The sequence below is a fragment of the Poecilia latipinna genome, unplaced genomic scaffold (assembly GCF_001443285.1).
Source record: "Poecilia latipinna isolate Pla-1442-1.1 unplaced genomic scaffold, P_latipinna-1.0 Scaffold4763, whole genome shotgun sequence".
Taxonomy (NCBI): domain Eukaryota; kingdom Metazoa; phylum Chordata; class Actinopteri; order Cyprinodontiformes; family Poeciliidae; genus Poecilia; species Poecilia latipinna.
Genome location: NW_015117379.1, coordinates 1 through 16,719, shown reverse-complemented (window position 1 = coordinate 16,719; position 16,719 = coordinate 1). Strand labels below are relative to the sequence as shown.

General features: G+C 38.0%; 1 protein-coding gene across 1 annotated transcript; it reads left to right on the top strand.

The window, feature by feature from the left end:
• Positions 1–369: 369 nt before the first annotated feature.
• On the top strand, positions 370–14,666 carry LOC106942996 (neuroligin-4, X-linked-like). The gene is made up of 6 exons (XM_015026343.1): positions 370–1,351; positions 1,837–1,989; positions 6,718–6,903; positions 7,873–8,323; positions 11,747–11,960; positions 14,509–14,666. Exons 1-6 carry the CDS (start codon positions 880–882, stop codon positions 14,635–14,637), a joined length of 1,605 nt encoding a protein of 534 aa, XP_014881829.1. The 5' UTR covers positions 370–879; the 3' UTR covers positions 14,638–14,666.
• The last annotated feature ends 2,053 nt before the right edge of the window (positions 14,667–16,719 follow it).

The window sequence follows — 16,719 nt, the reverse complement described above, 5'->3', positions numbered from 1 at the left end:
GTGTGTTCGTGTCGCATGTGTCCAGCCTTACGCTACATACAGGTCAGGAGCCCCGTGGTGCATTCAGGATTTAATTAAGCGTGTGACGTGACACCCACCCCCACGCACACCCCTTCCCCCAACAAGGTCCTGTGATCTGTGAAACAGTCTGTAGTGAGGATGTGACACAGCAGCAGCCCTGACAGCCCGACACCAAGTTAAGCTGAGCGGACAACATCTCGTTTGCCCCATCTATCACTTTCATATCTATTTTTAAAAGGACCAAGTAAGGTAGCTCAGCAAAAGACTGATGACATGTGTGTATCATACGTGTGTGTGTGTGTGTGTGTGTGTGAGGGTATTCCACTGGAAACTAATTAAATTCATCTTTTATTTCTGTCTCCCCCCCGTTCCTCCCTCCCTCCCTTCTCTATGCTTCCAGGAGGCAGTCTGGGCTTATTATGGGGGTGACCGGAAGGAGAGAGTGACAGAGGAACAGTGATGCCACTGTTTACATAACGACACATTCACACACATGCATCAACACACGTATATACCCACAGACATGCATGCGGGCTCAAATTGCCAGTCCGGGACACACACGCTCACTTAAACTCTCCAGCACATACATACGTACACTCACAGGGACTCAGTGACTGAGTCACTGCACACTCAGAGGCAAAGACTCACTGACTCACATGCAGACACATACACAAGGGGAAAAGGTTGCTCTCAAGAGACAGGACTGCGTGCAGTGTGTGTTATGGGCCAAGCTGAGCAGCAGCTGTGCGTTAGAGTTGGATACCTCTGAGGGGTCAGCATAGACGTAACCCTCAACCTGCCTCCAGCACTTCACTCTACCCCCTTTCTCCCCCTAGTTTTCTGCCTAATCAAACCGTCATGTCTGAGCTGAGGACCAGCAGAACTATTCCTCCCTCCCCCTTCTCCTCCTCGCTTGGATTTCCATCCCTCCTCCTTTCCCTTTGCTTCTCCCTTTCTCTCCAGCCGACCTCTTTGTCGGCTGAGCAGACAGTGCCTGTTGTTTCCACGGCGCAGGGCCGCATTCGTGGCATCCTGACCCCTCTGCCCTCGGACCTTCTGGGGCCTGTCATCCAGTACCTGGGAGTACCGTATGCAAGGCCACCAACTGGGGATCGCCGCTTCCAGGCACCTGAGCCGCCTCTGCCGTGGCCCGGAATACGGAACGTGACACAGTTTGCTCCAGTGTGCCCGCAGGCTTTGGATGAGAGGAGCATGCTGGGAGATATGATGCCATCCTGGCTCACAGCAAACCTGGATATAGCAGCAACTTACCTCACTCACCAGAGCGAGGATTGTCTCTACCTCAACATCTACGTACCCACAGAGGAAGGTGAGTGAAGTGTGCAGTGAGTTTACGGGGCTGAGGCGGTTAAATTTGCATGCACAGTTAAGGTTGGGATTACATGTTATGGTTTATGCCCTATGATGAATACATGAGCTAAGAGAATGATACCTTTGACAAATGATTAAAACATGGCAGAGAGCTGTTGCTGCACATACTCAGGCTTGTTGAATAAATAAATAAAGGTTTTTAAAAATGGGCCTTGTTTTCTCTTCCCCTTCAACATGCCGCTGGTTAAACCGACGCTTAATATGCAGACACCTGCGTCAGTCGCTATGGGGTTTACGCATTTACTTGTGGAGGAAAATGGGAAGGACACAGGCTTACTCATGCATACATATTGGTTGATATAAATGCATGTGAACCCATGCACATGCACACTCAAATCAAGGACTGCACCCTCCGGCTTTTGGTGGTTAACTAATGTCACCTTGGTGATTTGAACACATTGGTAATCTGCCTGTCTATCTCAGACATCCACGAGGAGGGGGGTCAGCGGCCAGTGATGGTCTACGTCCACGGAGGCTCGTATTCTGAAGGCACCGGGAACATGATGGATGGCAGTGTGCTCGCAAGCTACGGCAATGTCATTGTCATAACCCTCAACTATCGCCTTGGAGTTTTAGGTAAAAGAATCACTTATCTCAGTTTAATACATCATTTGTGTAACCATATGCAGACTATTGTGTTGTTAGATAGCAAGTAGCTATAAATTTAGTAGTAGTAGCAGTATGAGTATAGTTTTGTATAAAATACTGTTCGAAAAAATAAACCTTAAATTCCCTTAAATGTATTCATTTTATGTAATAATTTCCTTTAGTGTTGGACCAACATCTACTTTGCCATAGCAGCAATACAACAGTGTTGTTCTATTTATTGGAACTGTTTTGTGGGTGTCTGTTTTTTCAGATGGTGGAGGAAATCTGATTAGATCATATACAAAGTTATTAATTGGCATAGTCAAGCTTTTGTACTTCAGTAATTATAGGATTATAGAATTTTCACTGAAAAAGACCTTTTAAGTCAAGGTTTAAAGGTCTCATTAAGTTTCAAAAGGAATCTCTCTGGACCATTTCAAATTTACTTCCAATGGCTTCTTTGTCCTAAAGGACAAGTGCACAGAAAAGCTGTATTCCCTTTCATTCCTTGCCCTTACGCCATATCTGCACCACTTTAATTTGCTCGTTCATATCAAGGTTGCTGGGTTTCTCGTTCCTTTTTGTAATGCTGAGGGTCGGCAGAGAGGTAGCACTACTTCGCTCTTCAAACAGAGATTTGCTTAAAATGTCAGGTATGACCAGAGTTCAGAAATCCATTTCCAAGTATTTCCTACACTTTACCCTTTCGCTCTAGAACTTCTGGTTTACATGTATGCGAAGACAAATGGAAAAAGGTCTGTTATTTTCAGCTTCAAATTCCTACAGATCAAATTACAGTGTAAATAATGTAATTCCCAAGTAAGACAAGCTACCACACATTGTTTTGGGGTTTTAAAATTCCATGACTTGATGTAAACGTGTGCGCTGCACAAATGTTCCTCCCTCTGCTATAAACATGTTATAGGAATATTGTTACCTAATTTAGTGCCATAATACATAGATTCTTTACCTGCATTGATGACCATTAACTCAACTCAGCCTGCTGAATGCTTGTATTGGGGTAGACAATTTTTAAATTAGAGTGGACAGTTTTTGGAGTAAAATATATAGCTTTGTCAGAAAAACAATTGTAATGTGAAATGTAGTGTACTCTCATGTCTTACATTAATTAAAAAACATTAATCTTAACACAAGTCATTTGCATAGCTTTACAGAGTATGCATGGATGCACTGACATTGTACCTGTATAAATGAAAAAAAAAAAAAAAGAAACGGGCCAATTCATGAAGTACTTAAATTATTTTCCCTTTCACAGATGGAATGTGTTAATAAATAGTCTTTGTCATTTTGGATTTAGAGTGATAGGGCTTTGGAAAATGGAAAACTCTTAAAAATGAGACCCTTGTAACTGTATCACTTTATGCACAATTTTTATGTAGTTAAAACATTTAATTCCATTGTTCAGTAGCAAGGTGGCAACAAAGAATGCTCCACAGAGTGTAACAGTCCAGGATATGTCCAGTGTTCTGGAAACATCTGTGTGAGGTGAATCTTGAAGCACTGATTCCAAACAGTGGAATCAGCACCACTGGGGGTGATTTGTTGTGAATCTCCCCCAGACTCTTGAGTTTACTTTACAGTCCTCTCCCTGTTGCTAGAACACTTTCTTCTTCCACAGCTTTTCCTTCCACTAAACTTTTAAATAATGTGATGGGATACATTTGTATTGGTTTTATGTAATAGCCAGTGTCTTTAAGAAGCAACTTTGCAAACTGCCATGATCAACATGAACAAAAATAAGCACTTGAAAGATATTACCCCATAAATAATGTAAAAGTCTTACTTTTTAAAATGTAATTAATGAAATAAATTAACTTTTCACTGATATTCTAATTTATTGAGATGGGCCTATAGTTTGCGACTTGATTCAGAAGATTAATTCTGGCAGGTTGATAATTATCTTTCAACTCATTTCTCTATTATCCAGGGATTCTTAATGATTCATTACAGTTTTGTTTAAGGTGATTCTGCATGTAGAATTATATATATATATATATATATATATATATATATATATATATATATATATATATATATATATATATATATATATATATATATATATATCTCAACACAACAGCTCATTTTTCTGAACAAATGTATACAATTTTCACCATCTGGGTTATTTAATCCTTCAATGAGCTATAAAAATGCTCAAACCATCAGTGATTTGTTTCTTACCCAGAGCACAGTTTCTCTCCCCCTATTCCTTCTTGTTTGAATGGAAACATGTTCAGCATCCCTTGTGGAAACAAAACCTCCCTGAAGCCATTTTTTCCTTCCACTACTGTCATCGAGTTGAATCTGATCCTTTTTATCTCAATGGCTTATTGATTCATTGGTAGTATAAAAAAAAAAAAAAAAAAAAAAAAATGTTGGATTCCCTTTGGTTTTTCTAATTTTAGTCAGCCCTACGAAGCCAAAGAGTTGAACAAACAGACCATCTTAAAATCCATTTAGGCTTTTTGTGGTTGCAGTGACCGGTGTGACATAGCTTAGGAAGGGGCACATGAGGGTTAAAACATTTAATGCCATAAAACATCATTTACTTTGCTGTACTAAGAGCCGGAGTATTGAGTTGTTTATGCGAGCAGAGTATCTATGGCCTCAGTATGATTAAGTCAACCGGGCAAGATGCATATTCAATTGCCTCGGCGATATTGATATTTTATATAAAAACAATAACAATAACAAAATGTCAGGGGCATTGTTTCAAGTTTGTTTATCCATTAAAATGTTCTTTAAAAGCACAAAGCTGATGCTAATTCTGCTGCATGGAAGCATTTGAGGACTTTATGAGAGGTTCTGCTCTTAAAAGGACGCCACATCTTTGACTCAGCTTTAATTAAACAGATAATGGTATTTTTTATTAGCCCACAGCGGTGCAGACAGGAAATGTGGAGAAAGACATGCAGTAAAAGGTCCAGCAGGCTTGGAATTGGTCTTGGGATTCGCTGCTTGAAGGCATTCATGCCCATGTGCCCTCACAGCTTAGCTATCAGGTCGCCTCAGGCGGCGCAGGTTTTCTTGAAAATGTATTGAACCTGAGTTGAACATTTTCTAAAAAAAAAGAGATTTAAACGTTGAAATTCAATGTTTTTTTATTAGATGCAGAGTTAAGGCTGACCTTGTGGAAAATTGCTGCTGCAGATGTGATCAACATTGTGAGCCAAACAAAGAACAATTCTACATGCTTATTTTTGTCCTCACCCCCCCCGTCCATTTTGTGTGTTTATGCCACCTCCAATACAATCTTCACCATTACCATCATCATCATCCTCCTCATTTCGAGTAGCAGAATCACCTTCCTCCTCCTCCTGTTTTCCATCATCATGAGTGGATGCATGAGGTGAGCCCATTTACACAATGCAATACACTATTATGCCAATGATTTTTTTTGCCTACTCTGCAATATTCACCTGGAAATCAAATATGCCTCTGTGAAAATGTGAACTCCTTAAACAGTTTTAGTTAAATATGGCTTGAATGCATATAATCCTGTAACCGTTCAGAATGAATATAATCCTGATATTTTCTTTTTTGCTTCAATAAAACGTCTGATAAAATGCACAGAAGTGAAGTAATGCACTACTTTAGTCTTGCCTTCACGGTTATTATACTCTTTTTGTGCCGGAGGTTCACAGAAATGAGCTTCTGCAGTAATGAGATATACTGTGGCAAAATGAGCCATTAGGATCTTCTGTGTTTACTTAATAATGTCAGTAGAAGAGGGAATAGGAGGCGGCTGTGGGTGTGATGGCAAGCGTGTGTGGTTTTCTGCTTGTTGTAAGTTCACAGTATTGTGACTGCACCTTTGTGGTTTGATCCAGTCTAAGACCAAGAAAGAAAACCACATCTTTTTTTTTCCCATCTCATTTTTAAAGCTATGATAAATACAGTTCCTTGCAAAAGTATTTATACTCCATGAAATTTTCCACATTCTGTCATGATGCAATAACAAGGCTCATTGTGTTTTAAAGTGATATTATAACAGGGAAAGACCAGGTCAAAAAAGTGCATAATTGTAAAGTGAAAGGAAAAGGACACAGTGTTCAACATATTTTACAAAGAATATCTGAAAAGTGTACTTTCGCAATAAGCCCTTTTCACACAGGAACATGAGGATAAAATCCAATGCAATCGGTGTTACAACCTGTGGTAAAGTATTAACTCAGAGCGACTAATACCACACATTAAATATTTTCATTAATGCGTCGTCAATTTAGTGCTACTTTGTGTTGGTCTGTTACATAAAGTCCCAATAGTTTCTATAAAATACACAGCAGCCAGTGTGTGAAAAAGTAATAGCAGCATGAGTATTTCAAAAGACACTATAAAGTTGCAGATATGTACATTTATACAGTCATGTTCAATCACTTAGAATGTTATTGAAAAGCCCACAAAGTTAAACACAATTTGTTTTATATCCATTAACTGTTATGATTTTCCAGCTTATAATTAACCAAAACATTACATTTAAAATCAGAATATTAAGTCAGACCAATAAGAAACATTTTAATGCAGAAATGTGGGTTTACTGCAAAAGTATGTTTAGTACCTGCTTAAAAGTTATTTTCAAACGGTACTTTTAATCTGACAGAAGAGATGACCTGGAACACATATTTTAGTCTACTGGGCATGGCCGTACATGTTTTGCAGGTAATATGACTTCCTTCTATCTCTGCCTGCCTGCAGGATTTCTCAGCACAGGTGACCAGGCAGCAAAAGGGAACTACGGCTTGCTTGATCAAATTCAGGCTCTGCGCTGGGTGAAGGAGAACATTGCATCCTTTGGCGGCGATCCAAGCAGGGTCACTGTGTTTGGATCTGGTGCTGGTGCATCATGCGTTAGCCTCCTCACCTTGTCCCACTACTCTGAAGGTAAGAGAAAATCATGCAACACAATTTCACTACTCACTGACGTTTAGTTTTCACTTGATTTTCTTTTTCGTATAGTATATGTTAAAAATAGTAAACAGAAATTGATGAGGACGGTGTATTCCGCGGAAAGTCGTACATTATACATTTGAAAATTATATATTTGGAACCAAGGTAAATAAGAGTAAAAAGCCTTAAATGCTACCTTTCAAATAAAATGAAATACTTTCTCTGGTTTTTACTTAAAACTTTATATTTCATGCTTTTATCACTTTTTAAATAAGTTTACATTTGTTTGCTGCAAATCATCTTTTATTTTGCTACAATTCTGTGATAACTCTTGATTCATTAGTTTTTTTTATGTATAGGAGAATTTTAATGTTTCACCATTTTTTTAAATTTACTTAGTTTAGCATATTTGGTGTGATTTCCTAAGGTCGTTTAATTACATGAAAAGTGGACCATAAATAAAACTCAACTGACTTGATATAATTCTCATACCTTTTATTTTAGTTATGTTGAGATTTGGATATCCATTGCATTCCTGTTCAATTTGTGTGATTACAAGTTATGCTTTAGACCTTGTTCAGTCTTTGAAACATTTCCAGTCGTTTTAATCTTTTAACTGGCTTCTTCCTGTCTGAGTGGCCTTTCATGTCATGTCATCCCAGGACTCATTTAACCCTGGATTCTTTTTACAACCAGCATCTTCTTTAGTCTTTTGCTTTTGTTCTGGCATCGATGCACACATTTCACACACACAAAAAAAGTGTACTCATCACAGTACCCATCTCCTTCCTGAATGGTACAAAGGCTGGACAGTAAAGATAAATGTATTTTAAGGCTCTTTACACCTTTTAACCAAAAGAATATATATCAGTGTACGTGTGTGTTGATGTACTTGTGTACAAAAATGTATTTGCAAAAGTGAGCCTTTTTGGATTTGTTGAATTTTTATTTTTTTTGTATCAGATCTGTTCCACAGAGCAATTATCCAGAGTGGCAGCGCTTTAGCCAGCTGGGCTGTCAACTACCAGCCAAGCAAATATGCCCGGCAGCTCGGCGAGAGGGTTGGCTGTGGCATTGATGATAGCACTCAACTGGTCACCTGCCTCCAGGGCCGGAGTTTCCGTGAGCTTGTGGAACAGAACATTACTCCGGCCAAATATCACACTGCTTTTGCCCCGGTGATTGATGGCGACGTTATACCTGATGACCCTCAGATTCTGATGGAGCAGGGGGAGTTTTTGAACTACGATGTGATGCTGGGGGTCAACCAAGGCGAAGGCGTGAAGTTTGTGGAGGGAATTGTGGACTCGGAGGACGGTGTCACAGCCGAGGACTTTGACTTTGCCGTGTCAGACTTTGTGGATAGTCTGTACGGTTACCCAGAAGGCCGAGATACACTAAGAGAGAGCATACGGTGAGTATGAAAGTGAAAACCCATGTATGTTTAAGCATCCATGTGACATTCTTGGAAGTATGATTACCAGCTTTCCTGCTTAGAATTAATCGGAATAGACAAAGAAGGGAAAAGGGCCATAAATGGGTCCACAATATCCTCATCAACAGATGTATAATTTTATGTTGGAGGTATGAAGAAATAGGTACTTGGCAAGCATTATGCAGATGCACTTTTTAGTGATGACCCTTAAGGTGGCTGAAGACTCCTTACAAGAAAATATAGACTTCTATATTTTTAATAATAATTTGTAGAAATGAAAGCTACAATTCAGAACTGAATCTCCAGTTGTTGTTGCTGTTTATGATCCTGAATCTACTGTTTCGACTGCAGCACAGCTTGCTAATGCAGGATAGTAGAAATGAAGCAGTTTGAAAATCATGAGCTACTGCTTTAAGTACTATTCTTTTTATGTTTATTGATTTTTATTGAGTGGTTACAATGCATGAATGAGTATGAGATTCTTGCGGTATGACAACTTCAAATATCAGCTACTAATATATTATAATAATTATAGCTCATAGCATCAATAGTTGTTATAATACCAAGTAAAGCCTTTTTAGAGTAAGGCCAGGAGCAGAGATGTACCGATCGGGGTTTTATGACTGAGAGACGGCTTTTTGTAAAACTGACCTACCAATCCTAGCTTTCCTTGATGGTCTTAAGGTACTGGTTCATGAAATCGGGCCTGTCTGGACCTCACTTGGGGTTAAAAATCAACAAGTGCACGACACTGAGAGGACAAAAAAATCACAAAATGGATAATGGTGAAAGAATAATTATGCTGTCTATTTTAGAAGAGGTTAAAAAACAGTTCTTACAAATAGATAAAAGACAATGTGTTCACTGTTGATGCTATACCCCTGTGTAACTGACTTACATAAGGCTGACACAATGAACCTTAGCTCTGCCTCTGCGGTCTCTTCTGCTGCTTATGTGTCAGTCAGAAGTTGAAAAGTTTTGACAACCACTGTCTTAATAAACTATAAATAAAGCCTTTTTAAGTATTTTTATCCAGCCTTTCACCATTAATTATAATTAAGAGCAGAGTGGCAAGTGTATGTTTCATGAACGGCTGCTGTAAAACAGAGTTTTACCATTATTATAAAACAAAGACAAAAAGATTAGAGTTGAAATTGGAATCAGTCCTTAGCATCTTCAATCAGAAATGAGCCCCAATAGTCTGGTTAATAGTATTAAATGTAAACAGTTATCTCTGTGTATTTCATACAAAGTGGAGATTCTTCCGCTAAGATAAACACATGGAAAAAAAAAATCCAAATAGCTGCCAACATTTCCAAATCCAGCAATCCTTGACAGACATCAAACAATAAAATTGCAATTGCGATGTAGCACAACAGTCCTGTTATCTCACTAAGCCTCTCAGTAAGCCTTACAATCATCCTCTGCATAAAATGCAGTTTCGATCTTCTATTACTTTGCTTTCACATACTTAATTTTAAACTTAAGATAAATGAAAAATGAATCTAATTTTGGGTTTCCCTGAAGTAACAATTTCCACATGGAAGATCTGGTAAAACGCAATCCAGTGCTTTCCACTGATGAGAAAAATACTTGATTTTTTAGGTTATGTTGGGCCACTCACCCGTCAGGGTCAGTCAAACTGAAAATCAGGTGATTCTAGTCCGACCCATTTCTCTTTAAATCCTTTACTGAAAAACATAAGCTGATATCAGCTGATTAATAATACAGTTAAGTAGCTAGCCTGCAGTTGGTTGCTTGTCAGACACGCAGATTATAGCTTTGCAGCTGTAGTTTTAAAATACCAATACCTTTATGAGAGTGATGACAGTGTACTCCTTTTAGTTTGAACACAATGACTGGAAATGAGTTCAAACATATTTATTCTTTATGCCAGCCCACGGTGGCGGCTTTCAAAACACTTGGTTTTGAAACCTTGGTGTACACAATGCTTATGACAGGCCTAGTCTCAACCATTTGTTTGAGAAATAAAAATGATTGATTAAATAATGTTGATAAAGGTTTTTCAAGGTATAGGATAAAATTAAAGCAATGGGGGTTTGTAAGTAACATTTCTATTTATTGGGTGCCTGAAATTAGCAGGGTTTATGCAGTTCAAACGTAGCTTTGTCTTTTATCTTGACTTTGATCTTTGCATATCTGCTGATCTTTTGCAAAAATGAAACAGCTTGAAAGCTTAATAATGGTCACAGATTAACACAAAAGTAAATTTTATGTAGCACAACCTTTTTTTTTTTTTTTTTGAATGATGCTACAAAACAATGAAGCTCTTGATAGGGAATAATGTTAAAAGTACCAAAGTCTGTCAGCTGCAATTCTAATGCTCACAAATAAACAAATAAACACAAAATGCACTGATAAAATCATAGTTTACAAAGTAAGGCTAAATATAATTCCAAATATATTATATCTTTATTCCTGTACTTCGATTTAATGCAGACAAACTGAATTTTGCAAGTTGCTAACCAACAGAGAACGCACCACTTCAATGCCATCAGGTGACAATGGCCTTTAGATAAAAATAGTAAACTATGAGATAAATAAAAATCCACCCTCACTGACGATAAACGTGTAGATAAAACAGCTATCTCTGAGCATTACAGTCCCAGATATATTGTTCACACAGCAACCGTAGCCCACAAACTCCCATAATTTACTGTGCATACAAAACTCTGTGTTGCCAAGTAACACGGTGATCGCTGGACTTCTTTCTGGACAGTAACATCCATTAGTCAATTTGTTGTACTCATTGGTCTGATCATCATTCTGCTCTCAACTCCTCTGTACTTCCTTCCTCCCTGCAGTAAAACCACCCTCTAAAGATTTCAGATACTCAGCTATATAATGTCACGATAGACGTGCACGATTAATGAATTTAGCATTTAGCCAGATTCAGTGAGCGCTTGTTGGTTATTTGTTGGTTGCACACACATTGGGTGTGTTTGGTGGAGCCCATTTAACTTGATCTGTCATTTTAGTTGTCTTCTCTCACTGTTTCAAAAATACTCTGTCAGGCTAATCTTTATTATTATTACTTGCAAGGACTTCCATGTAGATGCCGTCCTTTATTTTACTGTCTTTTAGCAATACAATGCTGTTAGAAAACTGCTTAGCCAGCACCGGCGTGACCACCCAGCTTACAGTACTATTTACAAGCTGAAAGCTTTGTACCCAGTGAGCAGCAGGGAAGACCTAAAGTTCATTTGTTTATTTTTAATAACTTAAACAAACCATCTGTGACTCTAACTTTTGGAAAGCTACTGCATTAAATGCAAATACTTGACCATGTAGAAAATGTATTTAGGAGCACGATTTATTTGGTGTATGTGAAATATTTTGCTTAGTCAAGCGGCGATCTGATTTCAAATATGTTTTGTGAAGGTTCATGTACACTGACTGGGCAGACCGCGACAACGCAGAAACGCGGCGAAAGACACTAGTGGCACTTTTTACAGATCACCAGTGGGTGGCGCCAGCCATTGCTACAGCGGATCTCCATGCACAGTATGGGTCTCCTACCTACTTCTACTCCTTTTACCACCACTGCCAGAGTGATGCCACGCCACCCTGGGCTGATTCTGCCCATGGTGATGAGGTAAGACTGCTCGTGTCTTTCCTAGTATTTGCTTTTGATTCACCAAAGGAGATGATATTAGATGTTAAGAAAAAGAAAATATATCTGTAGATGTTTAGATACACTCACTATGAGAATGAATGTGATTCATTTTGGGGTTTTAATATACGCATTTTACGCATTTAAAATAATTTTTCAAAATGGAATGGTAATACAATAGACAACTTCCATAATTTTGGTGCACACATTTTAAATTATTAAGTATTTTCTACCTAGTATGAGAAAAATCAGATGATGGTGAGATTGTAATGGTATTATTAGTTCTGGTTTTTAGGGATAGTTGTTACATTTCCAATAAGGTTGAGGTTTAGATGTCTACAGAGCTTAATGTTTTTGCCTGCTTTGTTCGTTAAAAAACAAAAAAAACAAAACAGTTTAATAATTTTCTGTTTGGTCCACCAAGCTAAATCCAGGTTTTAGCATGAAAACTGTGGAGGAGAAGATAAAAAAATCAGGTGTAGTCCTCCATCTTCATTGTTGCACCAGGTTTGTGCAAACTTCAGCAAGAGGCTGCTGCCACTGTGCTTAAAAGATTGTATAGTATTCTTGGGTTTAAAAGTTTTACCTTGACTCTCTTTCTGTTGTTTTGGCCCGAAAGCTCAATCTTTATCTTGTCTTACCGTAAAACATTTCACCAAAAGGTACTTATCCAATAACTGCAGCTAATTTCGTTTCCGCTTGGAGGTGTCGGTTTCAGAGCTGGTCTCTCGGCAAATGCGACTTTTAAGTGGCTTCATAGTGTTTCAGCATCTTCCAGTGTGTGATAAACTTGAGCTTAAGTGGTAACTCGGTTGCCCCTTGAGCAATATAAATAATGACATTTAGCATCAGAGAGTTAAAAAGTTGGACACAACTGAATGTTTCAACATAGCACAGATCCCAAAACCACGTAAAAACAGTGGAATAAATCAGGCTAACATTTTAGGCTCTGGAAAGGTGCCAACTTCAGCCCTATTAAACTTGTTTGGACCATGCTTCAAAGCTGAATTACTGTTTCTGATAAGAGAAGTGGCCAAATACTCTAGCAGAATTAAGTTACAAGGTTGTTGGCTCCAAAAAGGATGTACTTCATCTACGGCTTTATAAGGGACATTCATCCAAATACAAATCAGGGAAGGTGAATGTGTGTATTTGAGCCTGTATGTAAGATTTCGATCCTGCATTGATGCTACACAATTCACAAGTCCAAACAAAAAAAAAAAAATAAAACAAAACAAAAAATAATCAGTTTAAATACATCAATTAAAGCCCTTAATGAATATGACTGTCATGTTGATGATGAGTGCCTGATCTGTGATGATCTCAAAACGAAACAACTATGCCTTTGTAAACAGATTTTCATCTGTTTTCTCAACTTTACCCATGTGTCAAGTACAACTTTAATATTTAAAGTACGCACAACTCCTCATAAACTGTTTTAATTTAAAAGGCATACATCAACACAGGTTAAGTGCACTACTACCAAATAAAAGTTAATTTATGAAGCTAAATGAAAAGAGGAGAAATAATACTCAAGAGCATTTGGGAAATGTCCGAAAATAATCCATCGCTTGATGGATTATTGTTCAAAAAGCTTCACAGCAGAAATACTCAGAGTTGAACCAAATCAAACTAAGTTGAACATTTTTCCTTCCAACAGATGTTTGTTTTTTAGTTTAACTGTAGAAAATAGATGTCAAATAAAGTTGAACAAACTATTGAATTATTTTCCTTGGACTATGTTTTGATACTTTCTACTATGGGTGTGGGTTCACTTTTTATGTGCAACTAATAAAAGCTGAGGCAGGCAAAAAGGTGCAAAAAAAAAAAAAGAGATAAATTTAAAATTCTGCTTGAAAAATACAAATGTGAGCTGTGTTTCACAGTTGGCTTTTATAATTATCAGAGAGCTATTCTAAGCAAAAGGCAAAACAAAGCAAAAAAAGGCCCTAATCACCTGCTTTAATTACGGCAGAGTTGTAATTACTGCAAGGAATATCTGAACAAGAACAGTACCAAGCTTAGAAAACAGCAGTTGCTGGATGCATCATCAGTTGTACAAGTACTCTTAAAGATGAAAAGAGTTTTAATGTACTTAATTTGCTCTGTGCGATTCCTCATCTCTTCCCCCCTCATTTTCATTTGCTTTGCAGTGTAGACAGTTGTTTTCAATACGGAAATTCTGAACATTTTATTCACATTTTTCATTCATGTGGGCTTTTCTGAAGTCTGCAGAGAGAGAAGGAGCTGAGTTCTAATTTTCTTTTAGGCTACTTCAAATACAGTCTTTTGAGTGGTTATGAAATTTTAGCTCACTGATGCTAAAAATGTTCTGCTTTAAGGCTTTAAGCATATTCTCTAAAAGAAAAGAAGTATCTACTGTCTTCTAGGTCTGACTTTCAGCACAATCCTTTTAAATCTTCAAATGAATTAGAGGCTTTAATTTAAGTTCATTTACAGATTGTCTTGTTTTAAGCAGGGATTGGATGTATTGCGCAGTTTAATCCAGCGTGTGTGTTGGTGTGTGTAGGTGCCCTACGTGTTCGGCGTGCCCATGGTGGGTCCCACTGATCTGTTCAACTGTAACTTCTCCAAGAACGACGTGATGCTGAGCGCAGTGGTAATGACTTACTGGACCAACTTCGCCAAGACCGGGTAAGCTGAAAAAGGTTCAGTGATGTGAAACATGAATCAGACGGAAAATCCCACTGACGGGGTTTTTCATTTTCTTCGTGCAGCAAAAACTCATGAAAAACAAAGCATCTCTTCAGCTAATTAGCTTTACTGCGATATCAATATCTAATCCTTGCCTACGAGGAGAAGAGGTCTTATTTTAATGAATGAAGGCCCAGACATTTAATCACATTTTCGGATGTAAAATAAAGTGTGCTGATTGATTTTTTTCCTCCTCGTTTTTTTTTTTTTGTATGACTTCACAGAGACAAGGGTTTGGCAACATGCAGTGTTGTTTGTGTCAGTGTGGACAGCTCACTCTTGAATTTACAGGAACAAATCTCATCCAAGCTTAAAATGAGACGGCCAAGATTCAAGTCAATGTTGTTGTTAAGATAAACAGCTTTGTGCCTCTTCGCTGTGCAGTTCTTAATACGCTAGCTTTAATTCTTTGGGCTAACTCAGAGTGATTCATATCGCATATTTTAATACACATCTTCTTTCTTATTGCTAACTGACATTCAGGGTTGCATTTATATTCATAACATATATTTTATTTTGAAGGGGCGTTTCCACTACGAAAACTGATTTTTTTAAAGCAGAAAACAGTGTTAATAGGAGCAAGCAATGAATTGACAGGTGAGGAATGTGCTTTGTTTTTCCTTCAAAGCGTCTCGGGGTGATGAGGAGATACTTATTCAAATAAAATCATGAAAGAAGCACTGCAGATTGTTTTGGCAGCGGTTGCACCGTGATGTTCTGTCAAAGTCTTGACAGGCCTTTTCATTTTTTTTTCAGGGGCTTGAAGTAACCTACTCTCTTCTTTTCTCTACTCGATCATTTCTGCGGAACGGAGTGCTTACTCAAAATGTTAAATGAAAAAGTACTGCCTAAAGCTAGAGGATTCAATTTATTAAACTGAAAATGAAATTATCTGCCTGTGGCTTAGAGAAATATAAGTATAGAAAAAATACCACTTTAAAACTTCAGAGATTCGACATTATATACAGTGCCCTGCAAACATCTTAAACCTTATTTATTTTTTGTTAATATAACACAATAGACCACAATGTACATTTTATGTGGTAGACCAAAACAAAGAGGTGTACACATGCAACGTGGAAGAAAACACATTCATGGTTTTCTACATATTTTACCAATAAAGATCTCATACAAGGAAATTAATCTGCATTTATCCACTTTACTCTGATTCCTCTAAATAAAATCCAGAGCAAATAACGATCTGCTGAAGTCACCTAAGGCCTCACTGGTTTGTTAGAGAACCATAGTGAACAAGCGGCATCATGCAGAACAAGGAACATAGCATGCAGGCCTCAGATACAGCTGTGGAGAACTATAAAGCATAGTTAGGTAATTAAACAGAATCAGAAGCTTTGAATGTCTCATAAAATACTATTCAGCTCATCTGTTTAGTAACAATGTTCTTTCATTCTGACTGGGACTTGCGGGCCAGTCTGGTTCTTATTTCCATCAGTTACTGGGTGAGAGGTATTTAACATAAAAACCTCTTTTATGCATCTGCTTTTCATTAAACAGCTAGCAAGAAGAAAGTAGCCATAAAGAATGCTGTCAAAATGTCCATCTGCCATCAGGCAGTTATTTTAGGGACACCTAAGACAGCACGCTATAAAAGAAAGTACTCTTGTCAGATGGGACCAAGTCTGAACATCTATCCCCACAGTAAAAAAAAACATTTTGTGGTTGAAACCTGGCAGTGAACATCACACTGGAAACACCCTACCCATATGAAACATGGTGGTGGCAGCACCATGCTGTGGAGATGTTTTTCTTCAGCAGGGACAGGGAAGCTGATTAGCACTGATGGGACAATGGAGGAAGTTAGTATAAGAAGATATTTTTAAAGGCTGCAAATTCGGACTGAGATGGATTTGGTTTGGTTTTCTGTGGCCTAATCGATGTTGAGATGTAGAATGAATTGCCAATCTGTGTCATAGCCCTCCTTCCAAATCTGATTGAGTTTGGGCTATTTTGCAGCCATTTTTCACATTAACAACTATTTGCAGTAATGCATTAGTTGATCTACCAC